The 27,201-nt window shown below is 36.2% G+C and overlaps 3 protein-coding genes across 3 annotated transcripts; 2 read left to right on the top strand and 1 right to left on the bottom strand.

Moving 5' to 3' along the window:
- The first annotated feature begins 5,287 nt into the window (after positions 1-5,287).
- Positions 5,288-6,656, top strand: LOC117787422 (actin-binding Rho-activating protein). Its single transcript, XM_034625941.1, has 3 exons — positions 5,288-5,441; positions 5,500-5,799; positions 6,095-6,656. Exons 1-3 carry the CDS (start codon positions 5,418-5,420, stop codon positions 6,335-6,337), a joined length of 567 nt encoding a protein of 188 aa, XP_034481832.1. The 5' UTR covers positions 5,288-5,417; the 3' UTR covers positions 6,338-6,656.
- Positions 6,657-19,919: 13,263 nt separating this feature from the next.
- LOC117787022 (FMRFamide receptor) lies at positions 19,920-21,587 on the top strand. The gene has a single exon (XM_034625462.1). The coding sequence runs from the start codon at positions 19,920-19,922 to the stop codon at positions 21,558-21,560; it is 1,641 nt and encodes a 546-aa protein (XP_034481353.1). The 3' UTR covers positions 21,561-21,587.
- Positions 21,588-25,833: 4,246 nt separating this feature from the next.
- Positions 25,834-26,867, bottom strand: LOC117787429 (glycerol-3-phosphate phosphatase). The gene is made up of 2 exons (XM_034625954.1): positions 26,122-26,867; positions 25,834-26,057 (listed from the first exon to the last, which is right to left on the bottom strand). The coding sequence occupies exons 1-2, from the start codon at positions 26,865-26,867 to the stop codon at positions 25,877-25,879; spliced, it is 927 nt and encodes a 308-aa protein (XP_034481845.1). The 3' UTR covers positions 25,834-25,876.
- Positions 26,868-27,201: the final 334 nt, after the last annotated feature.

Genomic DNA, 27,201 nt, shown 5'->3' with positions numbered 1-27,201 from the left:
ATATTGAGGACAATTAATGATCAAAATGGTATTCCGCATGAAAATCGGTTAAGTTTTGGCAAAGTTATGAGAGTTGGAAGTTATTGAAAAAGTCTTAAGGGGTAGGTATGGAAAAATATGACAGTGATGACCAAAAATTGAATTTTTTAAACAATTAATGTTTTGATGCAGAATCAATATAGAGGCCAAATAATGATCAAAATGGTATTCCGCATGAAAATCGGTTAAGTTTTGGCAAAGTTATGAGAGTTGGAAGTTATTGAAAAAGTCTTAAGGGGTAGGTATGGAAAAATATGACAGTGATGACCAAAAATTGAATTTTTTAAACAATTAATGTTTTGATGCAGAATCAATATAGAGGCCAAATAATGATCAAAATGGTATTCCGCATGAAAATCGGCTTAGTTTTGGCAAAGTTATGAGAGTTAGAAGTTATTGAAAAAGTCTTAAGGGGTAGGTATGGAAAAATATGACAGTGATGACCAAACAATTGAATTTTCTAAACAATTAATGTTTTGATGCAGAATCAATATAGAGGACAAATAATGATCAAAATGGTATTGCGCGTGAAAATCGGTTAAGTTTTGGCAAAGTTATGAGAGTTTGAAGTAATTGAAAAAGTCTTAAGGGGTAGGTATGGAAAAATATGACAATGATGACCAAAAAATGTAATTTTCTAAATAATTATTGTTTTGATGCAGCATCAATATATAGAGGCCAAATAATTATCAAAATGGTATTTCGCATGAAAATCGGCTAAGTTTTGGCAAAGTTATGAGAGTTGGAAGTTATTGAAAAAGTCTTAAGGGGTAGGTATGGAAAAATATGACAGTGATGACCAAAAATGTAAATTTTTAAACAATTAATGTTTTGATGCAGAATCAATATAGAGGCCAAATAATGATCAAAATGGTATTCCGCATGAAAATCGGCTAAGTTTTGGCAAAGTTATGAGAGTTGGAAGTTATTGAAAAAGTCTTAAGGGGTAGGTATGGAAAAATATGACAGTGATGACCAAAAATTGAATTTTTTAAACAATTAATGTTTTGATGCAGAATCAATATAGAGGCCAAATAATGATCAAAATGGTATTCCGCATGAAAATCGGCTAAGTTTTGGCAAAGTTATGAGAGTTAGAAGTTATTGAAAAAGTCTTAAGGGGTAGGTATGGAAAAATATGACAGTGATGACCAAAAAATTGAATTTTCTAAACAATTAATGTTTTGATGCAGAATCAATATAGAGGACAAATAATGATCAAAATGGTATAGCGCGTGAAAATCGGTTAAGTTTTGGCAAAGTTATGAGAGTTTGAAGTAATTGAAAAAGTCTTAAGGGGTAGGTATGGAAAAATATGACAGTGATGACCAAAAAATGTAATTTTCTAAATAATTATTGTTTTGATGCAGCATCAATATATAGACCAAATAATGATCAAAATGGTATTCCGCACGAAAATCGGTTAATTTTTGGCAAAGTTATGAGAGTTTGAAGTTATTGAAAAAGTCTAAAGGGGTAGGTATAGAAAAATATGACAGTGATGACCAAAAAATGGAATTTTCTAAGCAATTAATGTTTTGATGCAGAATCAAAATAGAGGACAAATAATGATGAAAATGGTATTCCGCATGAAAATCGGTTAAGTTTTGGCAAAGTTATGAGAGTTAGAAGTTATTGAAAAAGTCTTAAGGGGTAGGTATAGAAAAATATGACAGTGATGACCAAAAAATGGAATTTTCTAAGCAATTAATGTTTTGATGCAGAATGAATATAGAGGACAAATAATGATCAAAATGGTATTGCGCGTGAAAATCGGTTAAGTTTTGGCAAAGTTATGAGAGTTTGAAGTAATTGAAAAAGTCTTAAGGGGTAGGTATGGAAAAATATGACAGTGATGACCAAAAAATGTAATTTTCTAAATAATTAATGTTTTGATGCAGAATCAATATAGAGGCCAAATAATTATCAAAATGGTATTTCGCATGAAAATCGGTTAAATTTTGGCAAAGTTATGAGATTTAGAAGTTATTGAAAAAGTCTTAAGGGGTAGGTATGGAAAAATATGACAGTGATGACCAAAAAATGTAATTTTCTAAATAATTATTGTTTTGATGCAGCATCAATATATAGACCAAATAATGATGAAAATGGTATTCCGCATGAAAATCGGTTAATTTTTGGCAAAGTTATGAGAGTTAGAAGTTATTGAAAAAGTCTTAAGGGGTAGGTATGGAAAAATATGACAGTGATGACCAAAAAATGTAATTTTCTAAATAATTATTGTTTTGATGCAGAATCAATATAGAGGACAAATAATGATCAAAATGGTATTCCGCATGAAAATCGGTCAAGTTTTGGCAAAGTTATGAGCGTTTGAATTTTTTAAAAAATGTTCCGAAATATATGTATGTATTGTGTCACTTATTATACTGTATTAAAGCTAATATGAAATTCGTTGAATTTGCTTAGAATATCCTCCAAAAAGCATGTCCCTTTCATAAATATATCCACTCATTTTTCCATCAAAATCTTCTTCGTCAGAAATATTTTGTTATATCTCATACGAAACATATCTGCACAAGAAGTTAACAGCCTCATCCCACAAAAAGTACTCGTATATGCATAAAATACCTCGTATAAAATCGCAATCGATATGACATATCCAATACTATTTTGCATGGGTATATAAAAGGACATCACACTGCTTTCGGTGTCCTTGTTTTTTTACACTGTTGAGTTAGATATTTTTTACTTATTCTAGTGTTTGCAGGGTTGTCGTCTGGCAGCGGCGACATGGGAATCTAGATTTGATTTTTTTATGCTCAGTGGACATTAAATGGCTGTCAGTCGAGCGCAGCCAAATGGAGCTGAAAAATGCAACTGGCAGCTGCTAAACATTTCACGTTAACTGGTTTGGCCAATATGCAAACAACCAAAATCATTCATCAAAATTTGACGTTAAAGCAGACACACTATGTCGCCAAAATAAATCGGTTGCCAGTTGCCGGTTGCCAAGGTTATTAATGACACACTTTAAGCAATTTTTGGCAAAGTTCAAATTGCCTTTGTGTTATTGAACCGAGTTTAAAGGCAGTGACACTCTGTGCAAACAGGTGTTAACCACATAAACACACACACTCACAACCAGAAACAATATGAATGTGGTGTCTGTTTAGGCATCACAATTTCAATCAAATATGCCAAATACAGTTGCGTTGCAGGAGAATTTATTGTGGCACGTGCTTCGATTGCCAAGCTACCATAAAAATCACTCGTCTGCGACACATACATACATTACAAAGCCCATCTTAGCTTAGTAATTGAATTGTGCAGAAGCACTTTTAATATTTTGATATTAAATTTAAGATATATGCCTTCAAGAATTATGACCGGAATTAAAACTTGAACTGAGTCTGAGTCTTAAACTGATACGCCAGCTGCATCTTGGGAATTTACAGAGCACTTCCGTTCCGTACTTGTAGCAGCTGCAGAAAAGGACAACAAAGTCTTGTTAGGAAATGCAAACAAGCTGCAAAACCACTTGGTAGACAGGCTTAAATGCAAGCTGTCAAGCTCCTTCGGCAGCTGTTTTCCCAACAGCTTAGCTCAGATTTTTTGTTTCTTTCTGTTTTACTGTTTTTAAATACGAGCATTTAATGTTTGCTTCCTATTGAAGCTCCTACGACAACCCACAGGACGTATGCGTAATTTGCACAAGGTGCAACTGGTGCACACCTTTACAGCTATTGCAACAACTTGTAATTATAATCGGTTCAAAAGCAACTTTTGATGTTCAAGTCGGATAAACAGAGTCATGGCAACCCTCGAAAAGCTATCTCGATTAATCAGCTATGCTTATGACTGCCATGGCAAATCAAAGCTTTAGCCGTAAATAACTAAAAGCTAATACATGGGCGCCAAGCGTTAATCACCCCAAGTGCTGCAAATCAAATACAGACACCCCAACCCCAATCGTACTTACCCTTACTTCAGTGGTAAAGCCAGACACCAGCTTTAATTGCGCATTAATGTTTATTGCTCAACGGAAGTGGCGCCATTTCCCTCTATTTATCTGGCTGTCCCGCCAAATCCTCTAGCTGTCTGTCGTTCCACGCCGACAATGCCCTTTGCCCAGGGTGTATTTACTATTCTTACCAGCTTAGACACTCGACGGCGAAATCTTTAAAGCTATCAACTCAAACAGGATAGACGCTTAACCAATACGGATCTTGAAAATGCAGAACGGATGTATAAATTGTCGAAAGAGTAGAGCGATATTTCATAGAAATGTTGTCAAAAATACATAGTATTTTTGTATTTATGTGCATAATGTTGTTGAAAAGCAAACCAAACTCTTTATCAGAAAAATGGCAATTGATATACATTACGAGGTCTTCGACAATTGTTGCATATTTTTGTGCGCGTCCGCCATCATTATTTGCCTTGCGGAACCGGAAACCTTAAAAAGAGTATTTAGTAAAATTCATAATGACGCTTTGTGGTTTGCTGTTGTACATAAATTTTCGAATTTATATATAAGAAAACTCTATCATTATTGTAATGAATATGTTAAAGCATTATTGCAATATATAATAAATTAATTTGGGCTTGAATGAAAATAAAATAAGTAGTTAAAATAATAAGTATTTAATCAAAACAGTAGTTGGAATTATATGATAATAATATATTTAATAATTAATATATTGGCCAGGTATGTATTCTAAGTGATGGACAATTACGTGAATTCCTGGCATTATTAATACAAGATAAAGTTATTAACTAATAAACTATACACGTAAGTGTATTTTAGCTGCGACAGCCTTAACAATGTTATCTTCTTTTATTCTTCCCTTTTCTCTGTTTGGTTTTCCTCTGCCGTTTTGTTTCATTAATTCTTTTGCTCTGTGACTGGTTTTCTCTGTGAAATTTGTATTGTATTTCCTGCTCTGCTCGTAGTAAGCTCAAATACTTCCGCTTGTTTGCGCGCCATTCTGGGTCACAATTTATGGTGCTAGTTTGCTGCTTGTTTCCGCCGCATTTGCCACAAGCTTGCTATTGGCCATAGCCATGGCCATGTCCATGCCCTGGGCTTTAAGTTTAAGGCAATTGCTTTTGGGTTGATTAATTGAAATGCGCTGCGACATATAACCTTTTGACCTTTCTATTGCTCAACTTCAACAGTTAATGCGTGCCATTAGCTCAACCAGTTGGCTATCGATGGGGCTTAGTAGGTGACCTGCTGTCAAGTTGTACAATGATAACACTTTGATTTGTTTGCACAACAGTTGCGCAAACTGCGTGCCACATTTTGCCAGAGATAGCAGGCCATTTTTGGACTTTCAGCTTTCAACATATACATTTACAGTTCACATAAATTCTAGTACAACAATGAGGTTATAAAATTACACTCGCAAAATATGGCGGAACAAACGAATACGGAGGTAAGTGTTGATAACTCATTGTCTGGTTTATCAAAGAGTACATTTCTCATCCTCGCAGGACAACACCATCCTGTCGCGCATCTCGCTCTTTAACGAGCATGTGAAGCAACATCAGCAATGGCAGCGTTTGAATCCCTTTTCCCACTGCAGCGTCCGCGACATGCCCAAGCCCAGCTTCCTCAAGGATCAATATGGCACTGCACCGCCAGGTAGTCTCTCCGAACAGCGGGCTCTACAAGCTCAGGTGCTATCCTTGCAGGAGATTCTACAGCTCTGCGAGCTGATCAACGAGAATTGCGTTCGGGATTCATCAAATGATACGCCTGAGATCAGCCTGAAATTCGGCGAGCTCTTTGAGGTACGTAAGCTCTTATAACTAAGGAATGTTCATAATTTATCAGTTTTTCCTCGCAATTACAAAAGTTTTGTGCACTTGCAGAGTGTATTTAAATTTATTTATTACGAAATTTTACAACTAATTTCTTGTTTAATTTTTTCACTTTACCTAGTAATTTTTTTATCATATTTATTACTTTTAAGTTTGCACACCTTTTATTACTTTCCTTTTTCTTGCAGATTAATTATTTCTATATTTACTTGCGGTACATTCCGTAAGACATTTCTCGCATTTAATTCTTTTCTCTCCTTTTCAGATGTATAACCACATCTCTGACAAGCTGCTGGGCACGTTGCTCTGTGCTCGTAAGCACAAGTACGTTGACTTTAAAGGCGAGACACTTTTCCAGGGTCGCGACGATGCACAGCACGTGCGACTGCTGCGTCCCTTCGAGGAGCTGCGAACCGAGATTGTGGACAAGATTGAGAGCCTACGCTGTGACACCGTTGAGAAACCTGTGGAACATCCGGAACTGCGCGACAACACTCCAGTTTTGTAGTACGCATTTGGCATTGAAAAACAAAGTCGATGTTGGGCTCCAAGATCGGGTTTTTAAGGGTGGCTGACCCTTGTCAGCTGTGCCACACTCTTAAGTGGCACGTGCGTTTGCCTAAGCCTTTTACAGTTAATTCAATTAGCAATTTGGTTGCACGCACACCCAAAAATCACTATGACAAGAGGATTTTATCCTCTTGAAAGCCCAGAGTGTGAGAGCTCGACACGCATACGCCCCGTATGCCATTTTAAACACCTGCCAAACCAAGGATATCGCATTTCAGGCAATATATACCTATGCTAATAAATAACTTACAACCATCTCCAGTCTGTCTTATGTATGTGAATGGAGCAGTTGGAGCTTGATTTTAAGCCTGAGCTGCCAACACGCCGACACATGTCTTCAAAGTAACACCATGTCGCACTGTGTTGCCAAATTATTTGATATATGTAAAGCGTACGCCATTTACGTCATATTTACATGTATGTTTCGTCATCAGCTCGTATGTCATTAGGTCTTTTATTCATGCGTTGTGTACATTGGGCAGAAATAGTTTAGGAACGAGCAAATACAGACCACAAATAACCATGCGGGAGCTTTCAATATTTAGTCAACCAATTTGACAGCATATTAATAATAATTAAATAGTTTTCAAACTAATAGAATGCATGTGGCATTTAATTAAAAATAACTGTGTTTTTCCATTTATTTAACCTTTAAAAAGTTTTAACAAGAATAATTAGTTGTATATTAATTATTGTCGATATGATACAAAATGCACAATTAATAATTATAGTTAATGGATGTTAATTGCAGATATCTAATTTATTTACTGTTTGGGCCAATTGTCGGATAATCATTTTTTTAAATTAAACTGCATAGAGGACACAGAAAAAACTAGAGTTTATAATTAATTGATATAACAATATTTATTACAGATATATTATTTTTTTGTACATTTTTATATACACCTGTGCTGGTCGTGTTGGCACGAAATGTCTTTATATTTCCATTTCCACTTCCTTTTGACTTATTAAGTCCCACTGTGCACCCCGGTGCGACTGTTAGGCGTGCGTGCGCGACTAATGTACCGTTGATTTGATTTTACGACGAGCTGCTCAAAATCAGTCCACCCCTCCCCACCTAAACCCCCTCGGAGGGCTCACCGTTGGCATATTTACTTGTAATGCTTGTGGCCCACGCGATTGCTTTCACATTTATGGAGGTTCATTTAACAAGTCTCCCCCACAGACATTGTATGCGCCCAATTCAGCATGTAGCATGCATAATTTATGTGTAATGCGAATTGCTTATTTGAGTATTGTGTGCTCTGTCTACTCGATGTCCTTTTTGGCACCTACAGCTTTAAAATAAGACTGGCAGGCTGTCAGACTACTGTCTGACAGGCGGACGTATATCTAGATTTACTCGGATAATTACATGGAGTTCCCCTTGAGCTTTCCTTCCTATAATTATGATTGGGGAAGGCATTGCAAAAATATCGAAAATGAACATGTTTCCGTTTTGACAATGGAATTTTTTATGCAAATTGTCAGGACATGGATCGTTGCGCACAACTTCCGTTTACCATTTTTCGCTGCCAAATTCAAGGCAGGAAGGCCAAATCCAAAGCCATAGTCGAGCCACATTTCTTCCTCTCCCAATCTCCCTCTCATTCTCATTCTTTGTGTAGGTGCTGAAATACTACAGACGCTGATTGCTCAGCTCGAAAATTGTTATCGTCTACTTTTTGTGGTATGTTATGTGTGGCTTTTCATTCGGTTGCCATTGATCCCCTGGCGAGGCGACTAAATCACAGCTCTACCAGAACAGTTGTCCACACACAAAGGTACACAATTCAAATGTTGCAACAAGAACATTTGGACACTGTCTGTGTTTAACTTTTGACTTGTGCCACAACAGAGTTCATCCGAAACGCTTTATTTATTTTTTGTGCATATTTTAGCTTATAAATTCACAAGCATATGGCCCATAACATGCATATAAATTATTGATTCTCTCCGTGGAATTCCAAAAAGTAGGGCTTATTTACTTTTCACTTGTGCTTGTCGACACAAAAAGTACATCTATTATTTATGATTTGCACAAACTGCAGCTTAAGCGTAGACAAATTTCCAAGATATGATAAAGCAATTGAATATCTTTTATTTTGTGATTGTATTTATACTTAACTTTGATTTTTCATAGATACGAAAAATAAATTGAAGAGTTATCAGATTATATTACAATAATTTCCTTTGAGTATTCTAAGAAAATAACATTAAACTATATTCATAACTTTAACAAGAATATTTTCTTTGCTTTTTTCTCTTAAACATATCAAAAGAAACTGTTTATCGGTTTTTACTGCATCAGGTACGAACTGAATAAAAAGGTTTTGTACGCTTCGCTTAACAAATTCTCTTTCATATTTCTTAAGCATTTCTTTAGAAACTCGCCTTTGCCTTTAAAATGTTTCATGGTACGAGTAAGTCCAGTAATCGTAGCCAGGGCAGTTGGCTTAAGTTGCCGTCAAACTGTTAGCTGATTTATAGCCAGGCAGCCACTTTGTGGTGTCGCTCGTCAAAATAAGTAAACCGAGCACACAGTGCACAACGTGCGCTTCCGTTTCCGGCCCTGTTTTTGAGCAGCTTTTTCCAGTTTGAATGTATATGTGAGAGTGCGCTATTGTTATGTTGTTGTCTCTAAGGATTTGCCAACAACAAGGTGATAAGCTGTTTCTGATTGGACCCACAAAAGGTCGAGAAATGGCAAAAACAAAGGCCTTAAAGCCTTAACCTTTGCTTGACTGCATCATAAAACCAGACTGATAAGAAAGCCCACATAAATGTAACAATAGGAAGTTGGCAATTGCCAGCTATCACTCCTCATCATTGAGTCTCGATTTGAGTAAAGTCGTCATCAGATCTCTGCCTCATTAGAATTTTCATCATTTGCACAGAAAAGCAATAAACATAAAAATTATATTTTTATTTATATTTATACTCCTCTGCATATTTAAGCTAATGTAGCGAAAGACTCGCCATGTGATAAAAACGCTACAACTACAACCACAACTATAGTATAGCATATAAAAGACCAGGCTAAAAGTTTGCAGACGCCAATGCCAAATGACGCAGACTCTATTCACATCTGGCCATTATCTGCAGACATGGCTATATCGTATCATAGCAATGACTCCCACGATTTATCACCACAAATTGGTTATTTATATGATTGTGTTATACTTGATGATTGTCAATTGTCGTCTTCTTTTTTCTTCTCATAAAGTGCCAGCTAAAGTTTTCTTCAATTGCCAACTTTTTTTTTTAACTTGTACTTGCAAGTCTATGAATGTTTCTTTCGAATGCTCCCAGTTGGCCAAGCGGAAAGGTCACTGCGGCTAACCCGATGACAATGATGGAGCATTTGGCAGTCGGCAATAGTCGGCAATAGTCGGACAAGCGGAACTGCAGGCTCTCCAACTCCAACTCCAACTAACATGCTCCTTGCCACTTTATTGTTGAGTTGAGTTCCTGTCCGAACATTTTATCTATTAATAATACAATGAAATGAAATATCACATGCGAGTAAGCGCACTATTGTCTTACTGTTCTTATAAATTGAGTTACGCTGCGTATTTCACCTGCTTCGATTAATCAATTTTTGAATTACGTGTCAGCGTCAACATATCAGTCACTCACACAAGTACACTGACGAAAGTCAGGGTTAAATAATAAATAGTTAATAAAATGTTAAGCAATAAAAAATTCGTTTTTTTTTTCAATTTTTATATATATATTCATATCATAAAAATAACTAATTTACATATAGAATCTTAATCAAGTTACCACTATGTAAAAAAATCGTCAATGTTCTTAGAATTAATTTGGAAAAATTAAAAGACAGAATTTTTTAAATTTTGGCATGTTTTTTTAATGAAAAAATTAAGTACCTCAAAACCAAATTTAATATGCAAAATGCTAAATTTTTGTCTACAATACACAAGGTAAAATTCTGAAAATTAACATTTTTTGATTAGAAAAAGGAGAGCAGAGATTAATTATGAATATATTTGAAACAAAATTATTTTTAGGTAAACTTATCGTTATCGTTAAAAATTACATTTCGCATTTTAAAAAGTTATAAAAGTTAAAATTTAGAATGACCTTTCAGTATGAATCTCTATCTGTTTGATTATATCTCTCGGTGTAGTTATATCTAAACAAAGTCACATCTCATCTATCTTTTCTCACATATTGTTTTGACACTTGTCAGGCACATGCATGTAAAGCTCGCATTGTCCTTAGATTGTTATTTCTGTTGCGAATGCAGCTGCAACTTGCTTGACTTGGTCCAAAACGAACTTGACTCTGGAAAAACGCTTTAGCGAATCTTTGGCCCAAAAATAAGTTGTTTTTCTGCACATTTAGAAGTCGGTGACAATAAAAATAAATAATATATACGGTAAACTGTCTCGAGTGGTATGCTGCAGATGAGTTAGTTCCAAGGGTGCAACTTTTCTCACTCTCCATTTGAATTTAAGTCAATTTTCATGTTCGCTTTTCAGACAAGGACGAGCAGCTGGCAGATGGCGGATGACAGCTTGGGGCCAGGCAGCTCAAGGCTCCGGGGAGGTACCAGAAATTTTAGTTTATCAGTCGTCGCACGGAGCTCAAGTTGCGACCCGCCAAGAGCTGAACGTAAATCTTTAGTCCGGCAAAAGCAAAGCCACTGAATGTGTATTCAGTTTTTGGTTTGCGGTCACTTGCCAATAAATCCAATGACCGTGGGTGGATTGTTGTCCTGCCTGAGTTTTCTGCTCTGTTGTGCAATTGCAGGAGCTGACAGTTTGTATTGGGATCCTGGGCTATCGTTGTTGATATCCCGTCGGTTAAATCAACTGAAAGTGTCAAGGTGATTATACTGAAATTCCTAAAGCAGTCAGCAGTTTTAGTTTCCGTTTCAATTCCCATTAAATCTAACTTTGATGCCAATAAAAAATTAAAACTTTAATGAAATTAGTAGCAGCCAGCTGGCAATGAGTCGGCTACTAAAAATAGTATACGACTACGCGTTCAATTCTCACATTGTCATGCAAGCTCGATTGTTATTCCTCTCGTATGGCACACATGCTCGTAAACGCCTTGAACAAAGAGCTAAAACTGAGTAAAAAGCACTTCAAGTTGTTATTTTGGGCAAACATAAAAACTATACTGGGGAGATGCCTGACAGGCAGCCAACCAGGCGCCACTTGGCCCGCACGCGTTTCCAACAAATAATAAAAATATATTTAAAAAATATATATTTCTTTTTCGTTTATTTTTTCTCTTCTACTTTCTCTTCTTTTCTTTTCTGGCAGTCCAAAAGGCGGAAAAGAAATTTCACATAATGGCAACTAAAACAAGTTTGAGAGCAGATGTCGAAAGTAGCCGACTGATAGATACTCTTCACATAATGATACACCTTATATTATTTGTAAATATAACTTATTTCTTAGTTATTAAAATTACAGAGTATTAAGCAGTTAAGACCTTTAGTCAATGCAATAACAACCTACACACAAATTTTAACATCACTTTAGACTTCTTTATTGAGTTTAGATCACAAAACCAAGATACTCCACCTATTTTCCTTAGACAGAGTATTAAGTAAAAGAACTTCTGCTGCAGCCAGCAAATATTCAAGCATTGTCGCCTCAACTTTTTATATTCACGCTTTTACGAATTTATTTTGTTTTTTTTTTTTCTCTTTTTTCCATTGCAGCCCTTGCTTTTCGCAGCGTGTCGAGGCCCCAACCACAGCAAAATCAAAGAGAAGTACAAAATAAAAAAATGGTAAAAGTGCCAAAAATTAATAATCAAATGCGTCAAAAGCAGCCTCAATTGAATTTCTGCATATTTTAGGCTTAGTTTCTGCTGATGTAAACGAGTTGAGGATTTTCTTGGGCTTTGACTTTTGCAACTTGCCGCAAAAGGTGGCAACATATTGCCTTTGACTTGACAAATAACTTTAAGATCTTAAAGGAGTTGAAAAAGGAAAGAGAAAATCAGATAGAAATTTTATCTCAATAATTTATTAAATTTACAAGATTTAGACGTTGCATGTTGACTTCAAGTACTTCTTTTTATTGACAGTTCATGGTTTGTTGACAAAAACAGAAACGAAGACTTTGTAAATCACATTAAACATTAAAATAATTTTCTAGTCTGTCGCGCAGAGAAAAACTCAGTTTTCCTTGTTGACCTCATCGTCGATGTTTTTGTTGTTGTTGTCCGTGCATTTCCGTGCCGGAAAATGTATAGAGCTCTCAATTGAATAGTATGGAAGTTCAATTGCATAGTAAGAGTATCGTATGAGGATGCACATCAAAACTGGGTCGCATCGTTTTGATATTCATTTGGAATATAAAAGTTAATTACCCATAGCATTTTCTAGACATATGCATGAAACCGCAACTTGCCACTTTCACTGGCAGCGCAACAATGTTGCAAGAACACTTACACACACACAGAGAGACAGTCGCATGAACCGAGAGTATAGTAATGGCGCCAATGGTTTTTATGAATGAAATATAAACAGCTGGCCCAACGAACAGCGGACCGAGCCTGGCAACATGGCGCATGCGCAATAACATTCAATTTCAATTCAATTGGCGGCAGCCGGAAAAACTAGCTGAGTTCGTCTGGCGGCGCAGTTGGCTGTCAGCGTTCAACGTGGTCGTGCGCAACGTGGACTTGCCTCAGGGCTCTCATTTAGATAGCATAAATACACCTCCCGGTTGTGTGTTTAAAAATATATAATAATATCACTTGTATGCCGCGAGCAAGATGGCAATATCGAGCCAAATACAGTGAGAGCGAGAGAAAAAAGTGTGTAAGAAATTGAAAGAGTGCGAGAGAGCAAGTGCTGATATTTGTGTTTATCGATACTAAAGCTTAAATACATAATATTAAAGCACAATACTCAATTTAATTAACCAAATTTTGTTTACAAAACTAAATAAACAAGTTCTCGTAATATGTGAAAAGCGTCAAGTGGAAACGTGAAAAGTGCAACAATACAACAATTAATATGAAAGTAAAAACAGATGGAAATACAGAGAAAATCTAAAAGCATGACAACAGCACATAAATTTATAAATAAATAAAATAAATATACGTTTATTTGTCTGTGTTTCTTTGTGCTAGCCACAAAATTATTAGAGAGAGCATACAAAGAAAAAAAAAAGGAAAATCAAACGAAATGTGAAAACAAATCAACAAATTAGCCCTGTCAACCCCAAACGAATACAAGTTAAAGATATTTAATATATTGTGTGCGTATTTGGTTGTGTGTGTGTGTGTGTAGGATTGTAATCGGTCCCTGAATGGATGGCAATTAGTTTTAAGTGATGGAATCCCTCGGCATTGATGCCTGACATTTTCTGTATGAAATATGCAAATGACTCAACGCGTTGGCGCCTGGGAATATTCGCAACGACAAATGAGCTGCAGCACCTTGGAATGCAGGAAAATAAGTAGTCGGATACAGAGAATACCGGAGATCAAGATAAGGAGACAGTTGTACGCGTTGTAAATTCAATTTCCCCCCAAGGTAACTGAATGCATCGTAATAAGCCTATTAAAAAATGTGAACATGTTTATTCTTTACAAATACCCTGTAACCACACGAGACTGTTAAGCAGGTATTTTCAGGTTGTAGGATTTAAAAAGAATTTTAAAATATTTACATTGGGGCTAAGCTCGTCAACTTGCTTACAGCATATCTTTAAGTCGTGTCTTCCGCAACCATTCGAAATACTTTGTTTTATTTCGCAAAATGACATAAAAAAGTTTCTTTAAGCGAGCACAAAAATGTCAAGTGACTCTTTTACGATGTTGTTGAATACCAAATGGAAGTTCTTGAGATTATCATTGCCAATAAGCATTTGCATATTAAGTGTGGGTCCTTCTGCCTTCAGTTCTAAATCGAATCAAGGTACAAAATTATAAACAATTTAGACACAACACGCAGCACAAATATAATTAAATTTCAAGAAATTCCACAAGAGGCTCTTATTCATTTTAATGATAAACAACAGGCTGCTTGTTATTTTAAATAAGTAAAGAAAGGTAAATAGCCTAAGGAGCACTCACTTGAAATCTTGTAAGCATTTAAGGAATTTAAATAGTTTATTATTAAGCTGCTTATGGTAATAGAAAATATTTACTTAATACTTGTTTTCTATAAAATATGAATATTGGTATTTAACTAACAATAAAGCTTATTTTACATTTAAAGTGCAGATTTATTTATTATCTTTGAGATTAACTAGAACCATTAGCTATGTAATAGCCAATAAAATAATGCCTTAAAAATTGAAATAGTTAACTTTATCAAATTGCAACCACAATTGACATAAAAGCCGAGCAGGACAGCTTTAAAATTCATTTGTTGATACCTCATATAATCCTCTGTTAAGTAAATAAAATGCTTGTCTAATAAACTAAACTTTTGTTTTGTTTAGTTTACTCTTGATGCAAATAAAAGTGCAGAGAAAGTTTTTTGTGTAAATAGAAAAATAAGTAAATATATGCGCATTCAAGTATTCACTTGTTGGCAGAACATTTTTGGGAGCTCTTAATTTGGAATTGTATGGCAGAGCTTAGGTCGAAAGGATATTGTGAGTGTGGCAGGCAGAGCTAAGCCGCAACATGCTTAAAAGGCCTTGGGGCTAAGTGATGCATTGCAAATTGTGGCTTTGTGAGTGCTGCCACCTAATGTCGAGATTATTAAGTATACGCTGCATGGTACGACGCATATCACACTGCAGCAACATTACCAGTCATTTACATAAAAGGCAGCAACATTATTTGAAAAACAACTGCGTCGACTATAATGGGGCATTCACAAAAACATTACCAGACAAATGTACTCGTAGATCTGTCTATATGTGGAATATGTTGAGATAGAAAATGGAAAACGGCACGTGGTAAGGATAATAGACGCACTCGGGCATAAATCAGCAGCCTTATGTGGTGAATATGCGTGGGGCACCTGCGTTCATTAAGCAACCAAATTGCGCAAATTTGCACAATTATCCATTTTGATCCATTTGCATTCCGCGCATTGCAGTTGGCTCATTAAAAAATATATTCACTGCCAATTATATGTAAATTGAAGAATACCCTGAGCCGGAGTTTGGTCTTTGCCCTATGTTCTTGCGAATTTTCATCGCATTTCTTTCAAAAATTTTCATATTTGCTTTGCTTTCGCTAAGCAAAAGCCTTGAAACTGTCAACTAAAAATAAATCGCAAGAGTTTTTCGCCTCTCTCTCTGTCTGTGTCTCTTTCGAGTGTCTTTTCATAAGCAAATACTGAAATGTATAATAATTAAAATATATCTGCTATTTTCATTTTGTGGCAGACGTAGATACTCAAGATTCTCATGCTCATACTTATCTGAGCATATCTCATCGTAGTATATGTTTTATTTCAATTTATATGTTGTATAGCATGCTATAAATTCTATATACCCCAAGCACATGCATCCATAAATTACTCGACCCGACTCGACTCGACTCAACTCGATTCCACATTATATACAGAACAGCAGCCGACAACAATGCCTCCAAAATCGTTGATAATTTTGCCTACATGTGTCGCATATGGGAAAAACACACAATGGAATTAAGTAGAGACGCTGCCGATGTCGAAGCCGTCTAGTTGGTCCCCACATCATTTACAGCTGGCCAGCGAGTCGCATAAATTAATATACTTAAGCTTTTAATTAAATAAATTACTGAAAAATGTCCCTTACACATAGGCGCCATTAAAGAATTTCAAGTTTTTCATGAAATGAAATTCTCTTAAAAATCATTATTTTAATATAAAAAAATTTACTTTATGTAAAAAAAATTTTAATATTTAATTCTAGTGTGATATTTAGTTTGCAGATATTATTTTTATTTACCTCAAAATTTATCCAAATGTTAAACAATGTAAATCAACTTCTAATTATTTACAATTCATGCAATGTTTGCTCTAATTATTAAAAATTAATTTATTAAAAACTGATACTAGCAAAAGTTAATGTAATTGCCGCAGCATGCCTCACAAAATCAATAGGAATTGCCTAACCGCAAACATCTTTTATTTACTCAACTTATAGTTTATTTATCTGGTTTTAATTTACGAAGACTTAAACAAAATGCAATAAATAATACACTAAAATTTGTTTTCAATAAGTTTCTGCTTTTAATGGGCGTGGGCCATCAGTCGTATTCACATTTTCAATATTAAGCATACGACCAGTGAAGTGAAAGGAACGTGGCTCTGTTTTTCAGTTGACACAAAAATATACATACTTATATTTCCGAATTTATAATATATAAGAGCACATGCCAAATATCTCACACCCACAGAGCATCCGAAGAGAGAAAGACAGATAGGATGAGAGGAAAAAGGGACAGGAAGGAGGAGAGAAATGAAATGCAGACTGTCAGTCGCCCCGTTAGCCGGCAGAAAAAAAAACTATGCCATATCCACATACAGGCATAACGTTTTTCAGCTGAAAATGTAATGAAAATCCTTAGAGGACACGTTTCTTGCTGAAATTTCAAATGCAAATTGCTTTCTAAACAATTAAGTTCAATGTCATTTCGAAAATACAACATTAATTGCAACTATTGTTACGCCAAACACCGCATGTTGTTTACAAGACACATTTGCCATGCATTCACTTATTGGGTGTGCAAATGGGGCGTATACGTATTTACTAGATTTACCCTGTACTCACAGCGAGAGCCAAAAGAGAAAACAAAGTTTTGTATAGTTCTATTAAGTGAACTTTACTCCCGCTTTTAGCATGTATTCAATTCTATGCAGTGCTTTTAATTATTTTGACATTTCACAGTAATTAACAAATGCTCTAGTATTAAGGACACTTCGTGTAAGTGCGATTTATTGCCCCAATTACGCTTTGTACTAAGTGTTAGTTGTAAATTATTTGAATTTCTGCTCATTAAAATGGGACACGTACTTGCATCTATTAGTGCACAATTAATTTTCAATTTATTATATATTAATAACTACTTGGAATTTTTAATCTCAACTTTTTTTATCATGCAAATTAAATGCATAGTTATTTTACAAATTACAAATTCAGTCAGTTCATTTAATGAATTTTTGATATTTCCTATATTAAATTTAATAAGTCTTTTCTTTAAAAAAATTTCAATGGAATTTGTACTTCTCTGCTAAAATTTTCCATGAAAAAGCCAAACGAAATGCACACTAAAATATATTAATATTTTTTTCCTAGTAATATCATATTTACCTGAATGTAATGCAAATAAAAAATGACACGAGCAATGTGATCAAATAAATTTTTTAAAGCTGTCAGCGTAATAATATAGTAACAAAAATGTTAAAAATAAAAATTCAAATAAACATTTCTCTGGTAGGTGGGCGGAGGCAAACGAATTCGTTTCACGAAGCGCCAGAGACATAAAAATATGAGAGAGAATAGGCATGTGCGAGTCGTCAGGCAGCAGCAAGTGGTAAAAAGGGTCTCGGGCATTAAAACTAATTGATATTATAATTGTTGGACCCAACACACCAACACTTGAAAGCATCACAGTGGACATTGGCTCCCACATTGGACAGAGCATTCTAGTTTTTCATTTTTACCATAATATTCCTATAATCGCCTTAACTAAAATAGGACTCAGGACAAGGGACTGTGGGGCAAGTGTGATTCTTATTTGCCCACTGGCTTTAGTTAAATGCTTAGTGACACCTGCGGCCCACATGGCGGATACGCTACAAATCGTATGGCATTTAACACGCCACAGGACAACAGTTACAGTTACCGTTACAGCTATGGCAGCAGTTGCAGTTGTGGTCATAGTTTTGCATAAAACATTATTGTTGCTAGCAGGCGATTTACTGCAACTGCTGAAATAGCAAATGTTGCATGCACATAACACGCATACGTCATGTTGGACACAGCAATGAGTCACAGCTCGTTTGTATTGTGGCTGCACTGCAACCGCAACCACACAACCAGCACAATGGCAACACCAACTAAAGCTTTTTACTATATTTGAGGCACCACAAATCATGCCAAACTCAGAGAGAGCTGTCAACTGTTCTATTGATTTGATTACACGATATGCGTGCCGTCGTATTTCTATTTATTATAATGTGCCCGTGTTTTTGGTTGATTTGTTTGAGGCCAAATTTGTGGGCTTGGAATTAATCAGCATAAATGCGGTATGAATTAGGGGCACTTTAATTTGATTGCTGTTTGAAAAGGTGGCATAATAATCAGTTTTGTGTCACTTGACGTTGCTGGGTAGTTAATTGATTTAGTGTCTAAGTAATAATACGTATACTTATTTTATATAGAGTCTAAGTTTATCTTTGATTAGGAATTGAAATTAAATAGCAATGATTATTTCATTTCAATTGGAGATCAGGGAATAGGACCAAGTTCTACTTCTTGGCGTATCAATCTTTCAATAGCAAACAAAAAATTTAAGATTTAGTATCAACTAACCAAGTAAGTTAATGCAGTAAATATATAGCAATTTTTTGTTTTTGGCAATTGAGTGTACATTTTTTATATTATGATTAAATTACAGACTTAGTATTTTTAATTTTCAAAAAAAAAATGCATAAATTGGGTTAGACTATTTAAAAAATTCAATTCAAAGTTTATGGTAAATTTTTTAAGTGTTAAGTTATGCTCTCATTTTTGTAACTGAATTTTGTATAGAAGCAAATGTGAAATTCAAAAAAGTACTTTAAAGAGTGTATGCTGAGTGCTACTTAAAGCACTTGCATTTCAGTAGCTTTCATATATTAAATATTAATGAAAATGTAGAACTGGTTTTTTTGATTTAAAATTATTTAATATATTTAATTAAACAAATATTGTATTGAAAATAGCTGACCCAACTATTCAATCCAATTATCACTCTTTTTAAAATGCAGCCACAATTCTTTAACTTTATATAACTATAAAAAAAGAGCAGTTACTTAAATACACTTTCATATTTAGTCACAGCAAATAATAGACGACTGGCTTCTAAAAACTTTGTATACTCTTAGTTTCTGCATCAATTGTTGCAATAAATAAGCAACTTTGTGGTGAAAAGTTTTTGTGTTCCCTTCGAATTGAGCGCTAAGTCAGCCAGCTGACCAACAACAACAATAACCTTGTGTACTAAAGACCTTCCATTTTTCATTTCCTCTTTTGCAGCTTAAAGTGTCAACGACGCATGGCAACAACAATAGCAACAACAACAACAACAATAACTAAAACAGCGACAACACTATAAAGAGTGGCCAAAGTAAGTGCCAGAAGCGGAAAGGCTAGCAAAAAGCGCTTAGGCAAGGTTGACACAAAAGTTACACCCACGAGAAGGCAGGACGAAGGACAAAAGGACACGCAGGTGTGACAACTACAAACTACAGCGATTTATGTTACGGCAAAAGTTGCAGAATAAATGCTTAAATGCTGCACAGGCCACAAAACTTGGCCAGGTAGCCACAACCGATTAACTGGAGAGCCACAGAAGCAACTAGAGAATTACCAATGAATGGTGCAGAGCCAGGAATAATGCCACCACCGGCACAAGCCGATTACGATTGGACACCCATCATCAGTGAAGATCAGTTTCTGGCAAGTGTCACCGGCCAGAGTCAGGAGGATGCAGTGCGTTATGAACTGGCGGATCCCCTGGGCAGCACACTGGCCCCAATGCTCTACAATGTTGGTCAGCAGGTGCTCTTCAATACCAGCTTTATACCACACAGCTACATGAACAGCCACCATGAAGTGAATAATAACCAGACTGATCTCTACCCGGAATATGATATGGAAAATCGGAGCTGGACAAATACGTGTGAAGAGGTATACAATCCGCAGCTGGAGAATAATCTCATCGAGTTTTGGGTATGCGGCGTCATACTGAACATAGTTGGCGTCCTCGGCATACTGGGCAATGTGATATCCATGATTATACTCTCCCGCCCACAGATGAGATCGAGTATTAACTATTTGCTCACGGGATTGGCACGCTGCGACACGATGTTGATTATTAGCTCCATGCTGCTGTTTGGCATACCCTCGATATATCCGTATACGGGCACATTTTTCGGCTATTACAACTATGTGTATCCGTTCATCTCACCGGCAATGTTCCCCATCGGCATGATTGCCCAGACGGCGAGCATTTACATGACCTTCACGGTGACCCTGGAGCGTTATGTGGCCGTCTGTCATCCGCTGCGAGCACGTGCTCTCTGCACCTATGGACGGGCCAAGATCTATTTTATCGTCTGCGTCTGCTTTGCATTGGCCTACAATATGCCACGATTTTGGGAGGTGGTCACGGTGACGTATCAACCGACGAACACAACAGTTGTGCTGCATTGTGTGCGTCCATCGCCAATGAGAATAAATCCAACCTACGTGAATATCTATATACACTGGTGCTATCTGATTGTTAACTATATAATACCCTTCCTCACGCTGGCCATACTCAATTGCCTGATCTACAGGCAGGTGAAGCGTGCGAATCGAGAGCGTCAACGCTTGTCGAGATCGGAGAAGCGTGAAATTGGATTGGCAACGATGCTGTTGTGTGTGGTTGTGGTATTCTTTATGTTGAACTTTCTGCCGTTGGTGTTGAACATCTCGGAGGCATTCTACAGTGTGATCGATCCCAAGGTGACCAAGGTGTCCAATCTTCTCATCACGATCAACAGCAGCGTTAATTTTCTCATTTACATCATCTTTGGCGAAAAGTTCAAGCGCATTTTTTTACTCATTTTTTTCAAGCGACGCCTGAGTCGTGACCAGCCGGATCTTATACACTACGAGAGTTCCATATCGAACAACGGCGATGGCACCATGAACCATCGATCGTCCGGCCGCTTCTCACGGCACGGCACCCAGCGGAGCACCACGGCAACCTATCTGGTTACCACGGCCGGAGGCGGCAACAGCTCACTGAACAGTGTACGGCTCACTCAAGTCTCCGGCTCGCCAGGCCTGATCAAGATCAAACGGAATCGTGCTCCATCCCCCGGTCCGGTCGTCTACTATCCGGGTCCCCGTGAATTGCAACGTTCCGTCTCGACCACGAACTCGACAACCAACAATAACACCGCACTCGGCTTGGACTGGACCGTCGATGGCAAGAAACTCGGTCACGTCTCGTCAGGCTTTTAAGGCAACAGTGTACATAAGCTCCACATAGAGTAGGCTAATTTATAGTCATATTTATAATGTAAATACTTGAATAATATACACATATATGTTTACTATATACTTATATAATGTAAAACTAAGCGCGCCTAGCGTCGCGTTACTTTGTGATAAGCGTTAAGTGTTTCTCTTTTTCTCTCTCTTTTCATTATTCTCTTTCACTCTTATACACATAACTTAACAACATAAAAAAGTACAGCAACATTTTGTAAAGAGTTTCTTAGATATTTCAATTTATCGATTTTGAAATACATTTTCTTACCAGATATTTCAAAATATATACTGTTAAAAGTTTTCTAGATGAAAGACTGACTAAGTCCAGAATGAGCAGATAGTTTATCAATTTGCTTGACTGAATACAAATTCTAGAGCTAGAAAAACTATTTAGGGAATATAACTCTTAAATATGGTTATTAAATATAAAAGTACTATCGCATAGAAGTAACAAGTACGTCCTAGATACTATATGTGATACTAAACGACATCATGATATCAAAGAACATAAGCAGAAAAAATTACTTTAACCCTTTAACTGATTGTATTTGATTAATTGCCAATTTGTCTGATAAATTCCTATCAAAGTTTCTAGTCGTTTTTTGCAAGACTTTGCTGTACTTTTTTACCAACAAAAAATGAACACAAACCCCTTTACATGTTTTTATTTACTCATTTGTTTTCAGTTTCCCAATCAATTGAATTTGTTACAATTTCGCACTAAATTAAGCTGTAAAACTTTCTTTCCGCTTATTTTGATAATATATCCCGGAAAAGGGGAAGTCCGGAATGTGGCTGACCCAACGATGCCAGAGAAAATCTTTTATTTATTAGCGTCAAGTTTTAGCTTTTAATTAAATATACTTTCCACTGCATTTTTCAGCAAAACTTGATAAATGATTTTCTTTTCTTTTCATCTTTTTATCCCGCTTTCGTCGAGTTTTCTTTATTGCCGATTGGCTAGCTTTAAATAAGAGAAAACTTTTTTATTTTGTTATCGATAGCAGTTCATATTTTGTCGACTGGACTTTGGGTGTAACGGTGCAATATGTCAAGTTGTCAAGAAAAGTTGAAAAGTTTACCCAAAGTTCTCTTAACAAAAGGACTATAAATTCGGTTAAGAACAAAGAACTCAACTCATCAACTCAAGTAGCTCAATTTAACATGTTTACACACACAATACACACAAATACACTCAGACACACACACATACGCTTTTCTATGGTAAAAGACATTTTCAGGTGTTCAGAAATTGAATTTATTTAAACTTTACCTCCCAAATCGTTGCTATTGTCTAAATAAAACAAATAAAAGCTGTAAATAATTAAGGTATATGATAATTACGTTAGCTAATGCAAAGCATAAATGGCATAAATAAATAAAGAGATTACAGATAATATGTATTTAAATTTAATATAGCTTTAGTTTAGTTTTAACAGAAACTCAAGTTAAATATTTGCTCGAGAAATTCAATAAAAATAAAAAATGAAAACATTTTCGAAATTGCGCAATTGAATCTGAGACTGCATTTCATTCGAATAATTTACTAACATTTTAATAGCTCTCCGGAGACAGATCGTTATAGTTAAAGTTTACTGTGGCAAGCGGCAGACAGATTGAAAATGGTAACGAGCACATTCTAATGGCCACTTACAATTCAATTTACAAGCACAGCCAACAATGGGTGTGGCCAAAATACTGGCAACATAACTGCTCAACTGGGTCAATCTCAGTTCCACCTGATGATGGCCTGGCTTGAAGCAGGGAAGAAGACGGATGAGAGAAGGGGCAGGATGTCAGGTGCTCAAAGGAGCTTTACGCATTTGCCTATGCTAAGCACGTGGTGAGAGCTCGGAGTTTATGTCACCAACAAAGCCAGTTTTATAATAATCACAAGACTGACAGTAAGTAATCATGTGAACGACTACAAAATACCCTAACTATAATCCAAGCCAAGTTACATAAATTGTTCTTTACAAGCTTAGGATATGTGCTTAAACGCTTTCTGCCAGGTTATAAGCATTCCCAATTGAATAACGAGAATGCTGCGTGAGCTGAGGGACAAAACAAAGATTCAAATAAATGCACAACTAATTAAAATTGGTAAATTTATGCATGTGCCACAAAGCAAAGGAGAGAGAGCGAGCAAGGGAGAGCCACGCAATTTGGCACGTTTATGTGACGCTCCCAAAAGTATGCTATGAAAATTTGCCATAGCGACAAAATGGCTGAAAGAACGCGTTGTTTTCTTTTGTTGTAACTTTATTATGCTCGCCGCATTCGAGTGTCGCTTGGCTTTGTGATAAAGACTATAAATCAGTTTGGATAATGTCAACAGTGCCAACACAGAGGCAACCCTCAGTAGAGTTATTTTTTACTTCGTTTTTCTTTTTTTATACATATTTTTAGTGTTGATGACTTTCTGTTTGTCGTCCGCGTCGCGTCGCCAGAAGAGGAGTCTAAACAGTTTGATGTGTTTTTAATGCCGTGGAGATTATCGGTCTGTAGCATCGAAAGATGATGATGAGTTTATGGTGTTGTTGCTGCCTTTGACAAATGATACATAAAGTTGTCCCTCCACGACACAGAAAAGTGTTGACCCCGTCATGGTGTTTGCTAATTAATTAGCTGCCGTTGTCAGTTACAAGCACATCGAAGCTGCACAGCTTCAAATTTAATTAATCTTGGCCATGTGATGTTCATGCTTAACAGAGTACCAAAGTTCCCAACAACTTTTCAAGGCATTTTTGCGTAAACTACTTAAACAAAGCCCATGCGAGGACACACTCAACTTCCGCTTTGTAAGTACAAATTCCCCAGGCTCTACTTTACGCCAAATGACAAGGAGTCGCCCTTAGGGGTGTGGCAACTGTGGCGCCACAGCATAAGCACTTCCTACCACTATCTGGAGACAAGATCTTAACCATCCTACGGCTCTACACTTAAGTACAACAGTAGAATGAAAAACTTACAGGCCACCACAATGCTACTCATATAATTAGCTTTGAACGGTCACAATTACTGTGGCAGACATTTTCTCAAGCCGCCTTTAAACGTGTAGATTTTTATAGTGTGGGTATTTGTCTTTGTTTGTCCTTTAACATATACTCGAAATACAAACAATGCCTGGCAAACAAAGAATGACACAATATGGCGCTTGTATGCCTAAAAAAAACAGTCCGGAAAAAAAATTCGGAAATAACAAATATGTTGAAAAATGTTTCATGTAAAGAATTTTATATGAATGCCTGAATACTCTAACAAATCAATCGTAATCCAATTGTTTATCAAATTCTAAAGAATTTCATACAAATATTTAAGCTTTTCTAACTAATGGTGCACTGCTCAAATCTGTAGAGATTTTAATTGACTACAATTACTTGTGTTATCAACCAAGAGAATATAGGAGTTTCTGAAATGTAATAAGAAAAATTAGTGGTAAGTTAAACCTATTAAATTATGACATTTAATTGACTTTGAATTTAAATTGACGAACTCATTTCAAATATGTTGCGCAAAAAAGTATGCTAGCTCATTTTTTCTGAATTGTTTCTGATGATAGCATTTACCAGAAAATTTTCAATAGTTCAGAGATTAAATAGAACAACAGTTTTGAAAAATGCTGTGCCGAAAAGTTTGCTAGTTCTTTTTAATTTAGATATTATAAACAAGAAAAAATTATATGCCATGTTACTGTTTTTTTAGCCAGCTTTATTTGAGTTTAACTTCTGTTACAAATTCTAAACTGTTTAGCACATATGCATTAGATAGAGCGTATAAAAAGCACAATCCTTAAAGTATGCTACAAATTGTATCCTGTCCCACATTTAATGCCGAGAACAGATGCCGCCAACGTTAGCCACTGGTCACTGTGCGAATTTATTTCTGTATTTCTCACATTCTCTGGTAAAAGGCGCTGGAAAAACGCGTCGTCTGTTGTTGGCATTCACAGCACTCGACTAAACCTTAAGTGCATGGGTGTAAAATAAGTAGAAAAAAAAAGTGTGCATTGGGGAGTCAACCACATGGCGACATGGTGACATGGTGACATGGTGACATGGCGATGACAATGTGTAGAGTTATGCGGCAACTACACTTGTGTACAACTTTGACAAGGATTCGAGGCACTTATAAAAAAAGTTGGTTGAAAATCTGAACACGAACGTGAAACGAATTTCCATTCATTCTAGAAAAGTATTGATTTTATGGAATGCTAATTTACAATTTGTATGCAGTTAAACGGTGTCAGGTAGCTTAACTTGGATTGTCAATTTATTCAGGCTAAACTAACAAATAAATTCTTGCAAATGTGCCAGACTGGGCAAATAGGTATCCGGTATCATGGCCAGCATGTTCTTGTTGTCACTACAACGTATCTTCTCCACCATCTCCAGTTTGTCCACACCCGTACCCACAAACATGGACTGAAATCCGCTGTTATGAGCAAACAGTATATCTGTCTTTAGACTGCAAAAGATAATATAACAATGATATTAATGGGAGTGTATTGAATTAATTCGATTCCACTCACGTGTCGCCTATCATAAGTGTTGTCTCTGGGTTAATGAGGCCACAACTGCATTCCTCTTTCACCATCATGGGATTGGGTTTGCCCAGTATCAGAGGTTTGCGTCCACTTATCGTTTTAATGGCCGCTATCATGGCGCCCGCTCCGACAAGAACACGATTGTTGCCTATTGGATAGGCTCCGTCCAGGCAGGTGCCCAAAAAAAGTACACGTTCATTAAGCAGATACCCACAAGCTCGCATTATGGTCTGTACTGTAAAGGTATCGTCTTTGCCAACAATAACTGCCCCCACATCTGGATCCAGTTGCATTTCCTTGGCATATTTTAACATGCTCTTGTCCGTCTTCTCGTAGTTCACGCTAAACGAACAAATGTCCAATTTGGCCAACTCCTCCCGAATGCCTGCTTCTCCTACGACATACGCCTTTTTAGCAAACTTTTTGCCAGCCAAATATTTGGCTATCGACAACGATGATGTTAGCATGAATCCGTCATTTAACTCAATACCAAAATCATTGGCTTTCTTTACCAGAACGTCGCTCGTTACGCCCGAGTTGTTAGTTACCACAAAAGTGCGTCTTCCACTTGACTTCAACAGATTAAAAGTGTCCGGTGCTCCTTCAATCGCTTTATCAAAGTGCCAGAGTACACCATCTGCATCACAGATGATGGTCTCGAATGTGCTTAACCATTGTCGAACTCGTTGCTTCGGTAATTTGGTCAGATTGGTGCAGGTCTGCTTGAACATGGCTTGCTCACAATTCCAATTACAATAAAAGCATAAAAGTATACTTTTTCATTTCAGATATGGCCGAAATGAAGTATTTTGACATAAAAATTTCTAACTAGATTTTTCAACTGAAATTTTAAGGTAAATAACTATAAATAAGGTACATAAATATGCATTAAACTTATCATAGGGAAAAATAGATCTACGTTTCTGAAATTTTTTATCAAGATTGCATACAAAAATCTGTTTAAACTTAATAAATCAATTACATCAATTTCTTTTGGATTGCGTAAAACTTCCCCATAAGTTTTATTAGATATCTCAAATAAAAATTATAAAATGGTTAGTTATT

The sequence above is a fragment of the Drosophila innubila genome (genome assembly GCF_004354385.1).
Source record: "Drosophila innubila isolate TH190305 chromosome 3L unlocalized genomic scaffold, UK_Dinn_1.0 0_D_3L, whole genome shotgun sequence".
Lineage (NCBI taxonomy): Eukaryota > Metazoa > Arthropoda > Insecta > Diptera > Drosophilidae > Drosophila > Drosophila innubila.
The sequence above is the reverse complement of the archived record's forward strand: the minus strand, read 5'-3'. Positions and strand labels throughout refer to the sequence as shown.

Excerpts from the sequence above, each read along its gene's own strand:
- LOC117787422 (XM_034625941.1), top strand. The coding sequence starts at position 5,418 with ATGGCGGAACAAACGAATACGGAG. Across the intron at positions 5,442-5,499 it reads CGGAACAAACGAATACGGAG|GACAACACCATCCTGTCGCG; the intron begins GTAAGTGTTGAT and ends TCATCCTCGCAG. Across the intron at positions 5,800-6,094 it reads AATTCGGCGAGCTCTTTGAG|ATGTATAACCACATCTCTGA; the intron begins GTACGTAAGCTC and ends TCTCCTTTTCAG.
- LOC117787022 (XM_034625462.1), top strand. The coding sequence starts at position 19,920 with ATGAATGGTGCAGAGCCAGGAATAATGCCACCACCGGCACAAGCCGAT.
- LOC117787429 (XM_034625954.1), bottom strand. The coding sequence starts at position 26,867 with ATGTTCAAGCAGACCTGCACCAATCTGACCAAATTACCGAAGCAACGA. Across the intron at positions 26,058-26,121 it reads ACACTTATGATAGGCGACAC|TCTAAAGACAGATATACTGT; the intron begins GTGAGTGGAATC and ends TATCTTTTGCAG.